We start from the raw sequence: 21,254 nt of genomic DNA on the forward strand, positions 1-21,254 counted from the left end.
CCAAAGTGGAGTTTACAGCTTGGGTGTTTGAGAGTTGGATAGGGAGGATGAGTGTGCTCTCCTGGAAGGGAAGGGAGAGTGAAAGGCAATCCCTCACTGAGCTGTGGAGGCAGTCATTGCTGAAAGGGATAAGGCTGGACTGAGAGGCAGGAGGGGCAGGGAAGCCATGGCCACCCTGTGGGTCTGTGATGGACTATGTACTCATGCCACAACTCATTATTGCTCAGCCAGATGTATCTACATTACATAGTCATGCCCGGGCTGAAATATATTAGATAAGAAAAAAAGCCTGAGCTGTTCATCGTGATACAAGTGCTGTGTGGGAGGAGGGAGTGGATAATAGTTCTCAGGCCAAGGCAATGCTTAATTTGTCCTTTTCTATCATAATCTTGAGGATAAGTCAGACTACCTAGCCACAGAATGTCCTCATCCTTCCCAGCACTGTATATGCTGTAGAAGGAGCTGCAGGTGGATGAACATGAAGCAAAAAAAAAAAAAGGGAGTTCACATTTCTTTGCAGTTCACCAGAACTGTGGTAACCTTTGCAGGATACTTTTGTGGAATGCCTAATGGAAATGGAAAGCAGAAGTTTTCCAAACAGCTTGAAACCAAGTCGGGGAGTCCTGGACTTGGATCTCTTCACTTGTGCAGTGAATCACCTGTTACCTGATAAGTGCAGAAGACTTGTACAAAAGGGTTTGGAGTGTGAATACTTTTTCATTCCAGTGGCTGAATTTGATGTTCTACGTGTTTCACTGTTGCAGTCATTACACTTGGGTTATCCTGCTGGCAGGCTACCCTCAGTCAGCCTGAATTCCAAAGTCTAGGTCCGGCGTCGGTTGCTGTCGCCTCTTCCCTGACAGCAGTGCGCCAGGGGTATAAAAGATGCAGCCAACGCCATTTTCTTCAGTCTTTCTTGCCGCGTGGTGCCCGAAGCATAAGCAGTTCGCAAGTGCCGGTCGGCCAACCCCTGAGATTTTCGTGTTCGAATTTCAGATCCGAAGTCGTCTTCAAAAGCTAAGTACCCCGTTGTGGAAACTTTTTTCTTGCTCCAGACTGATGTCAGAAAAAGTTAATAACTGTATTTCTTGTGGGAAGCAAATATCTCATAAGGACTTTCATTCTTACTGTATTCCTTGCCTAGGCCCTGACCACGACATTTCTAGTTGTCGGTTTTGTGCTAGCTTTAACCAACGCACTATTAAGCATCGGTACGATTTTGCATTGCACTATTTTGGCAGAAGATTTAATTATACGATGTCGGATAGCCATCTGACTACTGGAATTCACAAGAAATGCAAAGAAAAGGATTAGCATCTGAGGTCCAAAACCGACGACGAAGCTTCTTCTAAGCCAGTCGCCGGTTCTCAATGAGGTGCCTTCGCAGCCCCTGATGCCCGCTACTTTAGACCCGCAGGCCGCTACCGACTCCCACGTGGAGTCGACTAGGCCGCTGGAAGCTCAAGGTATGGGACCTTCGGAGACTATTCCCTCAGATGGGTCTGGAGCCGCTGAGCAGTCATCGGCTTCTGAGGGTGTTTTCAGACCTACTCAGTTATACATTAAAACGACTTCAGCTTCAAAGGCAAAGACTAAAGCACCTTTAAAGACAAAGAAACAAGTACAACAGCCTCATGGACAGGCCTCCATGCCCAAAAAACAGATGCTCAAAATGACCGAAGACCTAATTACTTTGATCAGGAGTTCCCGTCCCCCACCTGATAAAAGGCCTAGGCAAGAGACAGAATATGAATCTTCAGAGCAGGTTTCCATTTCATCAGATTCCTCTTTTGATCAGGAATACTATCTTCCTCCCTATGAGGATTCTGATGCTGAAGAATCTATCCCTTCAGCCTCTCCTCCTGAGGATTACTGTTTTGGGGAATCTTTGCATACCATGAGGGAGCATTTTCACTGGGAGAGCCAAGATTTTTCAGAATCTAAGAAAAGGCTCAGAGACTTCCTTTTACTACCACAACTCAGGCCCCTAGCTATTCCACCTGTGTTAGACATTGTAGATGATGTATTTTCAGAGTCCGGTCTGACCCCTGACTCCTTACCTCCAGCTCCTGTTAAGCTGGGCAGGTACTACACGGTTCCTGACTCTCATAAATTCCTTTACAAAAACCCTGCTGCTGACCCAGAAACAATCTCTCAGGGTCCCAAAGGGGTCAAGGCTTCTGCTGCAAAAAACCCTACCCCCTCAGACAGGGATTCTAGGGCTTCGGACAGGTGGGGGAAAAAAAGATTTACACTTCTGCTACCTTGGCTATAAGAGCTTTAAATTGTCAGTTTCATATGCTCAAATATCAGCAATATATCATGTCACTGCTTAAACAGAAAATGTTGATAAGTTCTGAATGTGCAGAAAACAAAGAAATGCAGGATTTATTTCATGCAGCTGAACAGGTTGGAAAACATACTTTGCAATGTGGTTTTGATTCTTTGGAGGCCTCCTGCACGGCCGCTGTTACGGGTTCTGTAATCAGGAGGCATGCTTGGTTGAAGGAACAAAATCTGCTTGATCATGTCAAAGCAAAATTATTAGATGCTCCATTACAGCATGATACCTTGTTTGGTGTTAAAGCAGAAGAGGTGTTAAAAAAAATGGAGGACAAAGCTAAATCTATGCAAACGGTTAAGGATTTCTTACAGGTACAGCCTCCTAGATTTAGCAGACACTGGCCTACAAAGAATTGGTCCTTTCCAGTGTCAGACAGACCACAAAGGGGCAGATACAGATGTCTAAGAGGCAGATGCCAGCCCCAAGGTTCATACAGGTCTAAACAATGGGGTGCTTCTACTTCCAAAAGTGGAGAAGACAAATCACAGCCATACAGGAAACAGTCCCAATGACTTCCCTCTACCTGCACCAAGCACTTATCATCTGGCAGCATCTTTAGGGGGAAAACTAGCACTTTTTTCTCAAAATTGGCACATAATAGCCCAGGACAAATGGGTCCTAGACATAGTGTCACAAGGCTACAAGTTTCACTTCCATACCCTGCCAAGGACAAACGGTTGGCCAGACCTGCCAAAACATCAATGGGCAGAGGCACAAAAGCAAGTCTCATCCCTCATGGACATGAGGGCCATTCAACAAGTACCAGAGCAAGAGCAGGGCCAAGGATTTTATTCAAGACTTTTCTTGGTCCCAAGAAAGGACAAGACATGGAGACCAATACTGGACCTATCTATTCTAAACACATTTCTGGATATACCAAAATTCAAAATGTTGACTCTACAGCGGCTTCTGCCCATGCTGGGCAAGAAGGTTTGGCTTGTGACTTTAAACCCAAAAGAGGCATACCTGCATGTTCCAATCAGACAAACATGCAGAAGATACCTCCTATTCAAAGCAGGCTCAATAAACTACCAATTCTCTGCACTGCCCTTTGGCTTATCTACTGTGCCCAGGGTCTTCACAAAGTGCCTGGCACCAGTAATTGCATTCTGCAGACAAAGAGGAATACAAATATATCCTTACTTGGAAGACTGCCTCATTCAAGCAGAGAACAAGGACATTCTACTACAGCATCTGGCGTTTGTAAAGAGATTTCTAACAGGCCTAGGGTACACAGTCAACGAAAATAAATCAAAACTAGTACCCTCTCAAGAGATAATATTCTTGGGTGCAAGCTTAAATACAACTGCCCAGATGGCTTATCTCATGCCAGACAAACAAAGACAACTGACTACCTATTTCAACCTGTTGGCAACAAAGGCCCAGTTATCTGCAAGAAAAATTCTGCAGGCTTTGGGCTTTATGGCATCCTGCATTCTACTAATTCGATATGTGAGACTGCATATGAGAAAACTTCAATGGTACCTAAAAAGTGTTTGGAATCAACATTGCCACAGTCTGGAAACAATAATTATCCTCATTCCCTGCCTGCAACAGGAGTTTCAATGGTGGGGGAAGGCTTGTCACCAGAACAAGGGGCAGCCATTCACTTTACTCCCAGCCAGGCAAACATTAACAGCGGATGCTTCAGGTTATGCCTGGGGGCCCCACATGGCAGGAAGGTGTATTCAAGGCACATGGTCCGCAAACCAAATGCATGTACATATCAATCAAAAAGAGATGCTAGCTGTTCAGAATGCCCTGACAGCCTTCAAGGACCTACTTCATCCGGGACAACTGCTGATAAAGACAGGCAACACCACGGTCATGTGGTATATAAACAAGCAGGGAGGCACTCATTCCTACCCCTTTTGCAGACTAGCCATGACTTTGTGGGACACAGCATTGACTTACCAAGTACATCTGCAGGCACAATTCCTGCCAGGAAAGATAAATACTCTGGCAGACGAACTAAGCAGAAACCTCATGGATCCCCACATGTGGAAATTGGATCCACAAGTCTTCAGCATGATAACCAGGAAATGGGGATGCCCAGAGATGGATCTATTTGCCCCTCCTCACAACTACCAATTAAAAAGATTCTGCTCAAGGACTTACACAGACAAGCATGGAAAGTGGACGCCCTGTCCTTCAGCTGGAAAAACATAGCAGTATATGCCTTTCCTCCACTGCCTATCCTCCCCAAGGTACTTCTAAAGGTCAGACAAGAGAAGCCAAAAATGATACTGATTGCCCCAGACTGGCCCCGCCAGTACTAGTATCCAATTCTAAGGAACCTGTCTCAATGCCCGGCTGGGACCTTGCCTCAAATACCTCATCTACTATCCCAACAAGACAATCAGATCCTGCACAGCCAGCTAAAGACCTTAAATCTGGCAGCATAGCGGATAATGTAGTCATACAAAACACGCCCCTCACTAAAGCTGTGATGGATGTCATTTTGGAGGCCAGAAGTCCTAGTACCAGAAAATCTTATGCTGGAAAATGGAAGAGATTCTGTGCTTGGAACCAGGCACAAGGAATTGACACAGCTGTTCCAAATATTCCTCAGATTTTGCAATACTTAACTGAGATGCTGGGCAAAGGCCTATCCTTTTCATCAATTAAAATTCATGCCTCTGCCATTTTGGCTCATTACAATAGAGCCACCGATCTTTTCTCATCCTTTGTTAAAGCAGTACCTCAGAGGAGCCAAAAACGTAAAGCCTTCAAGGAGATCACCAATACCTGCATGGGACCTCGATTATGTCTTGGAAAAACTCAGCCTGCCTCCTTTTGAGCCAGCTGCTACAGCTGATGTAAAGTTTTTATCTTGGAAAACAGCTCTGCTCCTAGCAATAACTTCTGCAAGGTGAGTCTCGGAGCTACAGGCACTCATGGCTGTGGAACCTTTTATCATTTTTTATCCAGACAGGGTTTCTCTGAGGACAAACCCGACATTCATGCCTAAGGTAGTCTCCAGTGTGGCCCTTAACCAAGCTATTCATCTGCCTACTTTCTATCCAAACCCACAGAATAAGGGGGAGAGAATTCTGCATTCTTTGGACATACACAGACAACTACGCTTCTACTTGAACAGAACCAAAGCTTTCAGAAAGACGGAGCAACTACTAGTGGCATATGCTGCAGGATCACAAGGAAAGGCTATCTCAAAGCAGACTATTTCTAAGTGGTTAGGCCACTGCATTCATTTCTGCTATTCACAACATGGCAAGCCCGTGCCTAAGGGCATTAGGCCACATTCAACTAGAGCAGCAGCCACTTCAGCAGCCTTCCTCAGGGGAGTACCAACCAAAGACATTTTAGAGGCTGCTACCTGGAGTTCAGTGCACACCTTTACAAAGCACTATCATTTACCACTCTACTCTAAATCCAGGGCAGGCTTTGCCACTGCAGTTCTGCAGGGCCTCATAGCCGCTCCTAATGCTATATTAGCTCCAGCCTCCCAACCATAGCTTTGGGATTCAACCCAAGTGTAATGACTGCAACAGTGAAACATGAAGAACATAGTACAGTTGTGTACACTTACCATAAATGTAGATGTTCTAGTGTATTCACTGTTGCAGTCCAGGTTACCCTCCCACCATCCCCCATTTCTTTGCTGGAACTTATCTGCACTTCTCTAATCTATACAACCTATGTGGTGTATTTGCTTGTAGACGAAGGTATACTATATTTTTGTGCATGCATGTTTTATTGGCATATTTTTTTAGCCTACCCTTTTGGGGGCATCTGACATCTGGGGCAAGAAAAACTGAAGAAAATGGTGTTGGCCGCATCTTTTATACCCCTGGCGCACTAACGTCAGGGAAGAGGCGACAGCAACCGATGCTGGACCTTGACTTTGGAATTCAGGCCGACTGAGGGTAGCCTGCCAGCAGGATAACCCAAGTGTAATGACTGCAACAGTGAATACACTTGAACATCTACATTTCTGGTAAGTGTACACAACTGTACTTTTCTGCATACATTCTTCTGATTTCCAGGGTGATCAAGAAGGCTGATAAGGAAGGGCACAGTATGAGGCTAAAAATACCATAATGTTCCAAGCAGCAATGTTTTTCATTTTTGGCATGTATGGCTAAGGAACTGCCATATTCCCTTCTGCAGGGGATAGACCTGTTCACTCAGATTCTGAACCTCAGCTGCTAATCATAGTGAAGAAAACCATGAAGTCTAATCCAAGGAAATCATATCGGGCAAAATGGAAGTTTGTTTTCATTTGGTTCAGAAGGAGGAAGAATGACCTTTTGGAAGCAGGAGTGCTTCTCAGATGTTCGTGTTTCACTGTTGCAGTCATTACTCTTGGGTTATCCTGCTGGCAGGCTACCCGCAGTCGGCCTGAATTCCAAAGTCTTGGTCCAGCGTCGGTTGCTGTCTCCTCTTCCCTGACGTCAGTGCGCCAGGGGTATAAAAGATGCAGCTGACACCATTTTCTTCAGTCTTTCTTGCCGCGCGGTGCCTGAAGCAGAAGCAGTTCGCAAGTGCCGGTTGGCCCACTCCTGAGATTTTAGTGTTCGAATTTCAGATCTGAAGTCTTCATTTAAAGCTAAGTACCCCTTTGGGGAAACTTTTTTCTCCCTCCAGACCGATGTCAGAAAAAGTTAATAATTGTATTTCTTGTGGGAAGCAAATACCTCATAAGGACTTCCATTCTTGTTGTATTCCTTGCCTAGGCCCTGTTCACAACTTTGCTAATTGCAGGTTTTGTGCTACATTTAACCAATGCACTATTAAGCGTCGGAACGATTTTGCATTTCATTACTTTGGCCGAAGATTTAATTACATGATGTCGTTGGATAGCCATCCGACTACCGCAATTCACAAGAAACAAAAGGAAAAGGACAGGCATCAGAGGTCCAAAACTGACGAAGAGGCTTCTTCTATGCCAGTCGCCAGTTCGCCGGTTCTCAATGAGGCGCTTTCGCAGCCCCTGACGCCCGCTACCTCAGAGCCACAGGTCGCTTCTGACTCCCACGTGGAGCAGACTGGGCCTCTGGAAACTCAAGGTATTGGACACTTGGAAAATATACCCTCAGATGGGTCCGGAGCCGCTGAGCAGGCGTCGGCTTATGAGGGTGTTTTCAGGCCTACACAGTTAAATATAAAACCGACTACAGCTTCAAAGGCAAAGACTAAAGCACCACTAAAGACAAAGAAACAAGTGCAGCAAGCCCATGGACAGGCCTCCATGCCTAAAAAAACAGATGATCAGAATGGCCGAAGACCTAATTACTTTGATCAGGGGTTCCCATTCCCCTCCTGATAAGAGGCCTAGGCAAGAGACAGAATATGAATCTTCAGATCAGGTTTCCATTTCCTCTGACTCCTCTTCTGACCAGGAATACTCTCTCCCTCCCTATGAGGATTCCGATGCTGAAGTATCTATCCCTTCAGCCACCCCTCCTGAGGATTATTTTTTTGGGGAAACCCTGCATACCATGAGGGAGCACTTCCACTGGGAGAGCCAAGACTACTCAGAATCTAAGAAAAGGCTCAGAGATTTTCTTTTACTACCTCAGCACAGGCCTCTTGCTATCCCTCCTGTTTTAGACATTGTAGATGACGTATTTTCAGAGTCCGGTCAGTCTCCTGACTCTTTACCCCTGCACCTGTTAAGCCAGACAGATACTACAGGGTTCCAGATTCACATAAATTTCTTTATAAAAACCCTGCGGCTGACCCAGAAACTATTTCTCAGGGTCCCAAAGGGGTCAAGGCTTCCACTGCAAAAAAAACCCTATCCCCTCTGATAGGGATTCAAGGGCACCGGACAGATGGGGGAAAAAGGTTTACACTTCTGCTACCTTGGCTGTGAGGGCTTTAAATTGTCAGTTTCATATGCTTAAATATCAGCAATTCTTACTGTCACTGCTTAAACAGAAAATGTTAACAAATTCTGAATGTGCAGAAAACAAGGAAATGCAGGATTTATTGCATGCAACTGAACAAGTGGGAAAGCATACTTTGCAATGTGGTTTTGATTCTCTGGAGGCCTCTTGCAGGGCCGCTGTTACAGGTTCTGTCATTAGGCGGCATGCTTGGTTAAAGGAACAGAATCTGCCTGATCTTGTTAAAGCAAAATTATTAGATGCTCCATTACAGCATGATACTTTGGTGTTAAAGCAGAAGAGGTGTTGAAGAAAATGGAGGACAAAGCGAAATCTATGCAGACAGTTAAGGATTTCTTACAGGTGCAGCCACCCAGATTTAGCAGGAATTGGCCTACAAAGACTTGGTCCTTTCCAGTGTCAGACAGGCCACAAAGAGGCAGATACAGGCGCCCTAGAGGCAGATCCCAGCCCCAAGGCTCATACAGGCCTAAACAGTGAGGTGCTTCTACCTCCAAACGTGGAGAAGACCAATCACAACCATACAGGAAACTGTCCCACTGACTTTCCTCTGCCAGAACCAAGCACTTATCTTTTGGCAGCCCCCTTAGTGGGAAGACTAGCATTTTTTTCACAAAATTAGCACATGATCACCCAGGACAAATGGGTCTTGAACATAATGTCTCAGGGCTACAGGTTCCACTTTCACACCCTGCCAAGGGCAAAAGGTATGCCAGACCTGCCACTCGATCAATGGGCAGAGGCACAAAAGCAAGTTTCATCCCTCATGGGCCATTCAGCAAGTACCACAGCAAGAACAGAGACAAGGATTTTACTCGAGACTTTTCTTGGTACCCAGAAAGGACAAACCCTGGAGACCAATACTGGACCTGTCTGTTCTAAACACATTTCTGGACGTTCCAAAATTCAAAATGTTGACTCTGCAGCAACTTCTGCCCATGCTGGGCAAGAAGGCTTGGCTTGTAACTTTGGACCTAAAAGAGGCATACCTGCATGTCCCAATCAGACAATCTTGCAGGAGATACCTCAGATTCATAGCTGGCTCAATGCACTACCAATTCTCTGCACTGCCCTTTGGCTTATCTACTGCGCCCAGGGTCTTCACAAAATGCCTGGCACCAGTAATTGCATTTTGCAGACAAAGAGGAATTCAAATATACCCTTACTTGGACGACTGCCTTATTCAAGCAGAGAACAAGGACATTCTACTAAAGCATCTGGCATTTGTAAAAAGATTACTAATTTGCCTAAGGTACACAGTAAACGAAAATAAATCAAAACTAGTACCCTCTCAAGAGATAATATTCCTGGTTACAAGCTTAAATACAACTGCCCAGATGGCTTATCTCACGCCAGACAAACAAAGGCAACTGACTTCTTACTTCAAAATGTTGACAAGAAAGACCCAGTTATCTGCAAGAAAAATTCTGCAGGCTTTGGGCTTCATGGCATCCTGCATGCTGCTAATTCCATATGCCAGACTTCATGTGAGGAAACTACAATGGTATCTTAAAAAGTGTTTGGACTCAACATTGCCACAGCCTGGAAACATTAATTACCCTCATTCCCTGCCTGCAACAGGAGTGTCGATGGTGGGCACAGGCCTGTCACCACAACAAGGGACAGCCATTCACTTTACCCACAGTCAGGCAGACACTAACAACGGATGCATCAGATTATGCCTGGGGGGCCCACATGGCAGGAAAATGTATTCGGGGCACATGGCCCGCAAGCCAGATGCATCTTCATATCAATCAAAAAGAGATGCTAGCTGTTCAGAATGCCCTGACAGCTTTCAAGGACCTACTTCGTCCAGGGCAACTACTGATAAAGACGGACAATAGTACAGTCATGTGGTACATAAACAGGCAGGGAGGCACACATTCCTACCCCCTCTGCAGACAAGCCATGACTTTGTGGGACACAGCATTGACTTATCAAGTTCACCTGCGAGCACAATTCCTGCCAGGAAAAATAAATACTCTGGCAGACGAACCAAGCAGAAACCTCATGGATCCCTACGAGTGGAAACTGGATCCACAAGTCTTCAGCATGATAATAAGGAAATGGAGATGCCCAGACATTGATCTATTTGCCTCCCCTCACAACTGTCAGCTTCAGAGATTCTGCACAAGGACTTATCATAAGCAAGCATGGAAAGTGGATGCCTTATCCTTCAGCTGGAAAAACCTAACAGTATATGCCTTTCCTCCACTGCCTCTCCTCCCCAAGGTACTCCTAAAGGCCAGACAAGAGAAGCCAAAAATGATACTGCCCCAGTCTGGCCACGCCAGCACTGGTACCTAATCCTAAAGAACTTGTTTCAAGGTCCAGCCTTGACATTGCCTCAAATTTCTCACTTACTGACCCAACAAAACAATCAGATCCTGCACAGCCAACTCAGGACCTTAAATCTGGCAGCAGGGCAGATAATGTAGCCATTCAGAACACTCCTCTCTCCAAAGCTGTGATGGATGTTATTTTGGAGGCCAGGAGGCCCAGTACCAGAAAATCTTATGCAGAAAAATGGAAGAGATTCTGTGCTTGGAACCAGGCACAAGGAATTGACACGTTTGTACCAAATATTCCTCAGATTTTACAATACTTAACTGAGATGCTGGACAAAGGCCTATCCTTTTCATCAATTAAGATCCATGCCTCTGCCATTTTAGCCCATTACAATACGGAACCACCTATCTTTTCTCATCCTTTAATAATGCAGTACCTCAGAGGGGCCAAAAACATAAGACCTCCAAGGATAGCACCAATACCTGCATGGGACCTCAATTATGTCTTGGAAAAACTCACACTGCTCCTTTTGAGCCAGCCTCAACAACTGATATAAAATTCTTATCCTGGAAAACAGCTCTGCTCCTAGCAATAACCTCTGCAAGACGAGTCTTGGAGTTACATACACTCATGGCTGTGGAACCTTTTATCATTTTCCATCCAGACTGGGTTTATCTGAGGACGAACCCGACATTTATGCCTAAGGTGGTGTCCAGTGTGGCCCTTAACTAAACCATTCACTTGCCTACCTTTTATCCAAACCCACAGAACAAAGGTGAGAGACTTCTGCATTCTTTGGACATACACAGACAGCTACACTTCTACATGGACAGAACTAAAGCTTTCAGAAAGACTGAGCAACGTTTAGTGGCATATGCTGCAGGCTCACAAGGAAATGCTATCTCAAAGCAGACTATTTCAAAATGGATAGGCCATTGCATTCGTTTCTGCTGCTGACAGCATGGCAAATCAGTGCCTAAGGGAATTAGGCCACATTCAGCCAGAGCAGCAGCCACTTCAGCAGCCTTCCTCAGAGGAGTACCAACCAAAGACATCTTAGAGGCTGCAACTTGGAGTTCAGTGCACACTTTTACAAAGCACTACCACTTACCTCTCTACTCTAAATCCAGAGCAGGCTTTGCCACTGCAGTTCTCCAGGGCCTCTAAGCCTCTCCTAATCCTATTTAGCCCAGCCACATATCCTCAGCTTTGGGATTCAACCCAAGAGTAATGACTGCAACAGTGAAACATGATGAACATAGTACAGTTGTGTACCTACCATAAATGTAGATGTTCGAGTGTATTCACTGTTGCAGTCCAGGTTACGCTCCCACCATCCCCCTTTCTTTTGCTGGGTCTTATCTGTACTTCTCTATTCTATACAACCTATGTGGTGTATTTGCTTGTAGATGAAGAAAATGTTTACTTTAGTGCATGCATGTTTATTGCCATAATTTTTTAAGCCTACCCTTTTGGGGGCACCTGACATCTGGGGCAAGAAAAACTGAAGAAAATGACATCGGCTACATCTTTTGTACCCCTGATGCACTGACGTCAGAGAAGAGGTGACAGCAACCGACGCCGGACCAAGACTTTGGAATTCAGGCCGACTGCGGGTAGCCTGCCAGCAGGATAACCCAAGAGTAATGACTGCAACAGTGAATACACTAACATCTACATTTATGGTAGGTACACAACTGTATTTTTCTTCTCTCTCTTTCACATGTTTTTCAAGCATAACTGTTCTTTTCCTATATTAGATTACATGTCACTGCCATGTTGGATTACGTTTCACTGCAATTACTCCTGGCAACTCGAGTCGTCCAGCAGATTACCTGCCTATATACACTGAAGAACTACCCTTCTACCTTGGGACCTGAATCTCGGTCTCAAGCAACAAGTCTGTAGAGTCCTTTGAGTTAGTAGTATGAGTACAATATCTGTGTTTGAAGGCCACTTTTCTAGTAGTTATCAAATCCTCTAAGATTTTGACGCTACTAGTCCTGATATGTAAAGAGCCATTTAATGTGTTTCATAGAGAGACAGTCATCCTCTGAATGATTCCTTCCTTTATGTCCTGAAGAGAATGAGAGTGATTTGTCAACAAGGCTGTCTATCTCCCAGTGATTGACCAGTAATGGTTGAATAAAGTGAAAAGAATTCATCTTCTCATTGTCCCCAAGCCATTGTATAATTATTTGGATAGGACTAGTCCATAAGGAAGACCAATCAGTTGTTTTGTTTTGTTTTTTTCACACAGGGTGAGGCAGTATCTAAACCTGCTCCAAGTGACGTGCTTACTGCAGGGATACATTAAAGTTCATTCCATAAGGGCAGCCTCAGTGTCAGCAGCCTTCAATCATTTAAAGTGTTTTTTTAATTGTATCTGCTTTATTTTCTGATAAAAACAAACGAAAAAAAAAACTACTTGTTTCCCGCCTTTCTGAACTATTATAGTCCAGGTTTCAGATTACTGCTGAATTCAGGGCTGTGTTATAAGTTTCTGTGTTGCCCATACCTTACTTGGATAGAAGGAAGTTTCTCTGTTCACCTGTGAGAGAGGGGAGCTTTGAGCAGCCTTTCTGTCCCTGGAGGAGTGGTTTCAGCCCAGAAGTTAGTAGTTTATTGGCCATTTTGGGCTAATTTCTGTCTCTTTCATTTCCCTGCTATAAAAAATGCATCTGCACAGTTTTGCGCACCGGGCAGTGCTGGTTAGCCAGGGTTAAACTATTCCCAGCTCCACAAAGTCTACTTTTCAATTTTTCCCTTGGAACTAGACAAGCTTTCAACTTAAGCACTCAAACCATTCATTTCACTGCCCAGCATTTGCTCAAAACAAGCACTAATTAACCCTAGTACTAGACCCCCCCCTATACTGTCCAGAAGGACAAGGATGTCTATTCGTCCCTACCAGCCAATCAGTAAAACAGCTCACTTTACCTATTCAGGCATGTCCAAAGGGCAGTTTCAGGTGTACTCTCCAGTCCATCTGGTGAATCTGGGCATTTTGAGGCAGTGTTACAACTGCCTCATGTACACAGACAACCCTCTCCTCCTACCACCAAACACTAATATATGCGAGAGATGCAATTATACAGCCAAACTGGAGGCAAAGCTCTCTCAACCCAAGACTAGAACTGACAGTCAAGAGAAGGGAAATACTTGCAACACACCACCAGTCTCACATAGACCTATTAAACCAACACTGGCAAATAACACACATAAATACACGAAAACATACTCGGAGGCTCTAAATAAAAATCTGCAAAAGCAACAGAGACCTCCAAAGCAGACAATCAGGCAACCTCCACATCCCATCACAAACCATGAAACACTTACTTCACATAGTCAGTGTGCCACGTAGTCACAGCCCTTAAGGCAAAATAACATACCCAACACACTAGTAATAGGTGACTGTATAGTCAGGCACACTGATGTCCCACTAACTAGGCTGGACAAGGAGAAGGTTACAGTTAGCTGCCTGTCAGGTGCCAGGATCCGCCACATAACACAAGCACTCAGGTCACTCCAGAACAAGTACAAATATGACTCTGTCATTGTCCATGTTGGTGTGAATGACCTGAGACGTACCTCCCTGGACTACATAAAAAGAGACATGGAAGAGCTCTCTGATCACGTAGCCCAGGCCGGTATGACCCTGACCCTGAGTAGCATCCTGCCTTCACCAAGAATGATGCCACAGTGTAAAGAAAAAATGATCAGTTTCAACAATTGGATAAGTTTCTGGTGTCATTCAAAGGGGATCCAGTATCTGTCCGCCTGGGATGACATGCTTGACAAGCCACGTTGCTTCGCAAGAGATGGCTTAAACCTGTCACCCTTAGGCTTTCGAATACTGGCCAAGGCTTTTGCTGCCCCCATAGTGCCTTTTTTAGGTAGGGCTCATAAAACAAACCCACCACCATAAATAGCACAAGTAACCAAAAACTGAGGGTAATGCTAATCAACGCCGGAAGTCTAAACCTCAAAATGCATGCACTCGAGGCACTCCTCAGTATGGAGAACATCGATATCTGTGCAGTAACAGAAACCTGGTTTAAGACTCTAGAGATCACCCCAGCACTACCAGGCTATAACTCATACCATACTTTTTGCCCACAGAACCCAGACCAAAACACAAAAGGCGGGGATGTATCCATAGTCATCAACGATACGCACACCTCCAGGTTAGTGATGCAGCACAATGCCTCAGAGATCATCCATGTGCAACTAACAACGGGCAAAACTGCATAACTGGGAGAACTACTCAAGTACCAACTCCCTTGCCCAACATTTCCTAGAATTTATGAACTCAAATGCCCTGGATCGACTGGTCATCACCCCACCAGAGGTGACAACATATTGGACCTTGGTCATCACCAACATGGGCGACCGTTGTTCCACACCGGAGGTCAACTCCTTCCTGGTCAGATCAGACCATAGACTAATCACTCTGGAGATCCACATTCTGCCCCCATCCCCAATCGAGGGAACCACCATGAAACACTTTTCAAAAGCAAACTTTACGTTACTTAAGACCGAGGTGGAAAGGTTCACAGCCCCCATGCTAATGGACAACGCTGTCCAAGCTGCTGAATCCCTTACAAAGGCACTCTATGAGCACCTGCAAGAATGCATGGATCATGCTATCTCAAGCAAAACCAAGACTCATTCCTCCAAAAAAAGGAAACCAGTCTGGTGGACCCCTGCCATAAACAAGCTGTACAATAGGAGGAGGACACTAGTACAGAAAAGAGTAAAATCCCAAGAAGGAAAGACATCCCTGATCAATATCAGCAAGAAACTACGATCCCTCATAAAATCAGCCAAGGCTAGCTTCGAAAGAAAAATTGCCAAGGACTCCAAAGATGACCACAAAGCTTTCTTTAGTTATGTCCAGAACCTAAGTGGAAACTCTCAGATCTACTCTGAGTTAGTGCTGAATGGCATAAAATACACTGAACCAACTGCTATTGCCAGCATTCTGGCAGACAGGTTTACTGCAAACTTCACCCCTCTCTCAAACCCTGAAGTGCCCATAACCATACCAGAAGAATGTAGATCCCCGGCAATCACTGACACACAGGTTAAAACAGCCCTATCCAAAGCCAAAAACACAGCTTCAGTCGGACCGGATGGTGTCCCAGGCTGCGTCGTACACAATGTCCAAAATGAACTAACCCCTCACCTAAACACACTGTTCAAACTCAGGCTCTCTACAGGCTACATACCCATAGAGTGGAGCACAGCAATAGTTATCCTGCTCCACAAAGGTGGAACCACAACGGACCCTGGGAACTATCGCCCTATAAGCCTGACCAGCCTGGTCTACAAGACTATGGAGCGCATCATCATGGAACTCATTAAAAGAGACATTGGGAACCCCCAAACATTGGACCCTACCCAGTTTTGCTTTGTTAAGGGCAGGTCATGCCTTCTAAACCTGGTGGACTTCGTTGAGACAGTTACCAAGATTTTATACGAGGGAAAGGAGATCCACACAGCCTAACTAGACCTCGCAAAGGCTTTTGACACCATTCCCCATTCTGGTATTATAGATAAGCTCACCAGCCTGAACATAAACCCCTACGTCACAGGATGGGTTGCCAGTTGGCTCACGGACAGAACCCACATGGTGAGAGTTGCAGGCTCTAGGTCCGACTATAAATCGGTTACAAGTGGCATCCCCCAGGGCTCAGTCCTGGGACCCCTCCTGTTCGGTATATACTTATCAGAGGTACAGGCAAGCACAGGAGGACTATGGCTGACCAAGTTCGCCGACAACTGCAAACTGGGGGCCATAACTGACTCTCCGGCCAATACAGGCATCCTCCAGAAGGGTCTCACTGAGGCAGATACGCGGTGTCAAAATCATAGCCTCAAGCTAAATGCCAAAAAGTGCATAGTCACTCCCTTAGGAAAAAAACAAAGTACCCGTGAACTACCACGTAGGTGGTAGTCCCCTAAATACAGAAAATGTAATAAGGAATCTGGGGACCCAAGTAGATAGTAATCTCTCCTTTGGTAATCATATTGCCAAGGTGGTTAGAAAATCCTTCTATGTGGCCCACCTAATCACAAAAGGGTTCGCATCCAGAACAACAGAGGTTATTGTGCCCCTCTACTCATCACTCATCAGACCCATCATAGAGTACAGCACCCCATTTAGGATGTACCGTACAAGACACCTGCAACAGCTAGAAAGTCCACAGAAGTACTTCACTAAGAGGATTACTGGCCTCAAACAGATGCCCTATGCAGCCCGACTGAAGAAACTCCAGCTGTACTCTGTTGCATACCGCTTACTCAGAGGTGATCTCTGCCTGACATACAAGGCCATGTCCTACCCAGAATTGATGGACATACTCCACCTAAAGAAAACCATGTCCCCTCGAGCCACACGCTCCAGGGATCTAAACCTCACCACAACAATAAATAGGATGTGCTGGAGGGATAGATTCCTGTTCGAGACTCCTCATGCTTTGGAATGGGATTCCAATCTACATTAGGCAGAGCCCCTCACTAGCACTCTTCAAGAAGAACCTTGACGAGTGGATGGGAAACAGAAAATTTACTCCGGGGATCACTGCAGTGATACTGCTGGATAGAGGCACAGGGAACTAATGGCTCTGCTGGACAGAGGCACAGGGAACTAAGTTTAGGGGGCGCTAAAGCCAACACATTCTGGCTAGGCTTATAGATGGCCTCAGGCAGATAGCCTAGTACTTACCTATGAACCTATGTATTAGCTCAGAACATTTGTGAGGATGTGATTTGGTAATTTGTTCATACTTTTTTCAAAACATCACAAAATGGATTTGAAGTCGAGAAGCCCCTCGGGATTTTGTCAGTGCTGTCCTGCAAAGTCTCCAAGAAAGGGACTTTGTAAGATAACTGACCTTCTAGTTCTCCTTCCTTATGATTCAGTAAGGTGAGTCCTCCCATAGACCAGATATTTTACAGTCGTGGTGATCTATACCAAAAGCATAATGTAGTTTTCTGAGATTCTCAGCATAGCAGTTGATATTAAAGTAGTATCACTGTTGAGGTACCAGATCCTACTCATCTTTCCCCTTTTTGTCATATAGTTGCATTATCTGTGGGAAGGAGAGGTACAATTGATATGAAAGGTGTCCTACTCTGTCCAGGTCTTTGTATTAATGCTTAACAGTTGGAGAGCAGTGTTTCGCAGAGGGTAATCTCTGTTTATTTTTTCAGATCAGCTCTTTACGTAGCATCCCCTTTTTTGATTGGCTTAATTGATCAGATGGTGGTGTGGGCCAGTGTCCTTTTATGTAAAACAAAGGCTTGAATTGTCACATGAGGCAGAGTTTGGCCCACAGCCTTGTATCTGTAAAGCTCTCGTAGTTGGATTGGTCAGATGACCACCGGTTTGTAGCAGATTCCCATATGTCTGGAGTATTACTGCAACACCGATCCTATTTGGTCACCTACTGTTATGCTGCATTTCATACACAACTATACTTGGTGGTAAGTACTTTCACATAAATGTGGTTTCTTGTTGATATACTAGTAGCTCCTTTGTCTTAAACAAAGAATGAACACTGAAAAAAACATTGATTATAAAACAGTTTTTTATTGTTTTATTTAGTAAATCTATTGGGTACTTATTGGATATGTGAGATCCCATCCTGTGAGTTCCAGAACTCAAAAGATATACTGAGATTAAAGAAGAAAAAAAATAGTTAATTTTGAAACTTATTTTTAAGACCATTGAAGCATTTTTTCAAAGAAGAGCTACACCCCTATCATGTACATATACTAAGGGAGATTGATACCTCTCAGAGGAGGTTGAATCCAAGTCACCACAACATAGGGTTCAGTGTATGTTCATCCATGTTTGCACTTCTGTTTTGAGGTTAATGGTTCCAGTCTTCAGAATTTCAGCAGGTAGCATAACTTTGGTTTATGTAAGTTATGTAAGATCATTTAAGGAATTACCATCTCTTGTAGAATCACTGTTAATTGGACATAACATCTCTATCTGCACAAGTAAACATTTTTATCGGAACAAAGACGTTGCTTAGGATGCTATGTTAGGTAGCTGATTAAAGAGGTAACATTAGTAGTAGCAAATGAAATATAGCATATTTGTTTTTTTTGCAGGAAATGGCTGAAAAGGTGAAACGTGCTCAACTGGAAAAAGATGATCTGCAGTCAAAACTGGAAGCTGAGAAACATGTTATGAGAGCTCAAATTAGGGACTTGATGGAGAAGCATAGTATGGACTTAAAAAACATTACACAAAAGCATAGTGCAGAGCTGCAAGACATTAGGGAAAAACATGAAACAGAACTTTCAGAGAAAGATCAAGCTCTGCTGCAGCTTCAACAACAGGTTCAGAGTCTGAACAGTGGGAATGGTCCTGCACCAGAAAACTGTGGCCCTGTGGATCGTACAGTACAGCAAAAGATGGAGGAACTAGAAGGTAAAGAGGAAATACGAGGAAATCAAGTAGCATGCAGACAACCGTGTAAAATAAACACTTGTCATTTGTGGCTTTGTGCAGTACCTGTAATGCTAGCCATTTGATTTTTTTCTTTATCTCCCTATCTCATATATTTTTGCTGATAAGATTTTACAGAGTGTAGGTAAAGAATTAATTTAATTAGTTTGCGGTCAGATTGTTTACTAGGACAGTAGCATCGCACCTAAGTGCGTGTATTAGGTGACTTGGACAGTAGTGTAACAGTATCTGCACTGAAGCTGAATGTACCACTTCAGGTCTGAACTGGAATGTAACATTATGTTATTCAGGCTGTAAACAAACCTTTGATTTTAAGTCATGGTGTAGTACATAGTTTTACTGCAGTGCAGCAATTATGCCTATTAAATGGAGAAAGATATTTTTATCCTATATTAACACCTCAAATGCTGCAGTGCGTAATCATGGAAGGATACTTGATACTAGCAGGTAGAACCTACTGTAGCTATCGAAACTTCACATGGATTCGAAGTCACATAATTATTTTTTTCCAAGTCTGTCACCCTTTAGTAAATATATCCATTTCTTTCATAGCAGTTTCATTCGTTCACTGTCTCCTGGTTAGCGATTTCATGGCCTGTTACAACTTCTATGAAAATTGAGATTGCTTATGATTTTCTTTGATAACCCCAAGTTATTGACTTTTTTCTTGCACTTATTTGTTTTTTTTTACCTATGCTGTGCATAAATAAGCATTAAATATGGCTTTAGTCATCCCTTTTCCTTCTGTTTCTTTTGTCCCTAGCTGGTGGCCGGTGGAGGTGGTCAACCCCGTACTTGGTACGCTGCTGTGGATGCTGGACTTCCTTCATGACACCTTTCCATGCTGTTTGATCCATGGCAGTGTTTCTGGCCCTCCTGTAGGTCGAGTCGCTAACTTCTCAGGTCCTCTTCAACCTGTTTAACCCACATCTTCTTTGGTGCAGATTTGTGAGCTCTCCAGTTCGTGGGGTGCTGTCTCCATAATAGTCTCTATGGAAAGTGGCGGGTGTCCCAAGATTTGGTACAGGCATCGCATTTGGAAAACCTCAAGCTTTTTCAGATCTAGCTTGAGAAGGATCCACGTTTCCAATCCATAAGGGATAATTGGCAAGATCAGTGCCTGGAAGAAGTGAATCTTAATGGTGATGGAGATGTTTGTCCTCTTCCATAGTCACCACTTGAGCAAGGCAAATGCTGAAGTGGCTGGCATGTTCAATCCTGCTATGGACTTAAGCTGTTGATGCCACCTTTTTCTCCTGGACCAGTGAACCCAGATACTTAAATCCTTGCGTTTGTTCAATCTGAACTCCCCCAAGGTGGACAGTGGGTGGTGACCTGTCATTTGCCATCACTTTGGTCTTGCCTGTGTTTTTTCATAGGCCATACGATTGGGCAAAGTGGGTGATGTCATAGAGGGTATCAGTGGCTTCAACATCAGTGTATTTGAAAATGGCACTGTCATCAGCTATCATCAGTTCAGTCACAGAATGGGCTTTGTCGTACTGGACTCCGCTCCTTCCCTCAAATACTCAGCTCATGATGGTGTCCACCACTATGTTGACAAGCAGTGGAGAGGCCATAACCCCCTGACGGACCCCAGTCTGGATGGTAAGCTCTTCAGACAGTTCATTCCAAATGTGCACCTGGCTGGATGAAACATTATACGACATTTGAAGGAGTCTGATTATTTTCTTTGGCACATGCTCGTTCTCCAGTGTCTTCCACAGGAAGGCCAGTGGATATAGTCAAATGCGGACTTGAAATCAGTAAAGATGATAACTGCACTTTGTCCATACTGGATTCTTTCCCCCATTAGCTGACAGATGGTGAAGATTTGATCACAGCATCTTCTGTTTGGTCTGAATCCGGCCTGTTCTTCCCTGCTGGTTTGCTTGTGTTTTTTTTTCTGTAGCCTGGATTGTATGACTTCATAATGACTTTGCCAAAGATGAACAAGCTGATGTCACTGTAGTTGCTTTCCCTGTTATCTCCCTTGTTGCGGATTGGTATGATGATAGCATTCTTCTGTGTGGATGGTGTCTGTTCTGTAACCCATAGCAACTTGATCAGTGCTTTGAGTCAGTAGAAAAGGATATCGCCTCCAGCCTTGATTTCTTTTGCAGTGACCTGATCTTCTACTGATGCCTTGCCATTTCTCAGTATTCTCATAGCTGATTTCACCTCTTTGACTGTTGGCTTTGCATCAGTCATTGGGGCCTCAGAGAGATTGATGCGTGGCAGCTCAACCATTGGTCCATGA

At 44.4% G+C, this 21,254-nt stretch overlaps 1 protein-coding gene across 2 annotated transcripts in view; it reads left to right on the forward strand.

The window, feature by feature from the left end:
* Positions 1 to 21,254, forward strand: part of LOC122811120 (golgin subfamily B member 1-like) — a 2,318,314-nt gene that overhangs the window by 448,588 nt on the left and 1,848,472 nt on the right. For both annotated transcript variants that reach the window (XM_044082720.1, XM_044082719.1), the window contains exon 6: positions 18,634 to 18,955. In XM_044082720.1, coding sequence (XP_043938655.1) covers positions 18,634 to 18,955 — 322 coding nt within the window. The remainder of the gene's footprint in view (positions 1 to 18,633; positions 18,956 to 21,254) is intronic.

The sequence above is a fragment of the Protopterus annectens genome, chromosome 9.part0, assembly GCF_019279795.1.
Source record: "Protopterus annectens isolate FY-2018-M chromosome 9.part0, PAN1.0, whole genome shotgun sequence".
Lineage (NCBI taxonomy): Eukaryota > Metazoa > Chordata > Ceratodontiformes > Protopteridae > Protopterus > Protopterus annectens.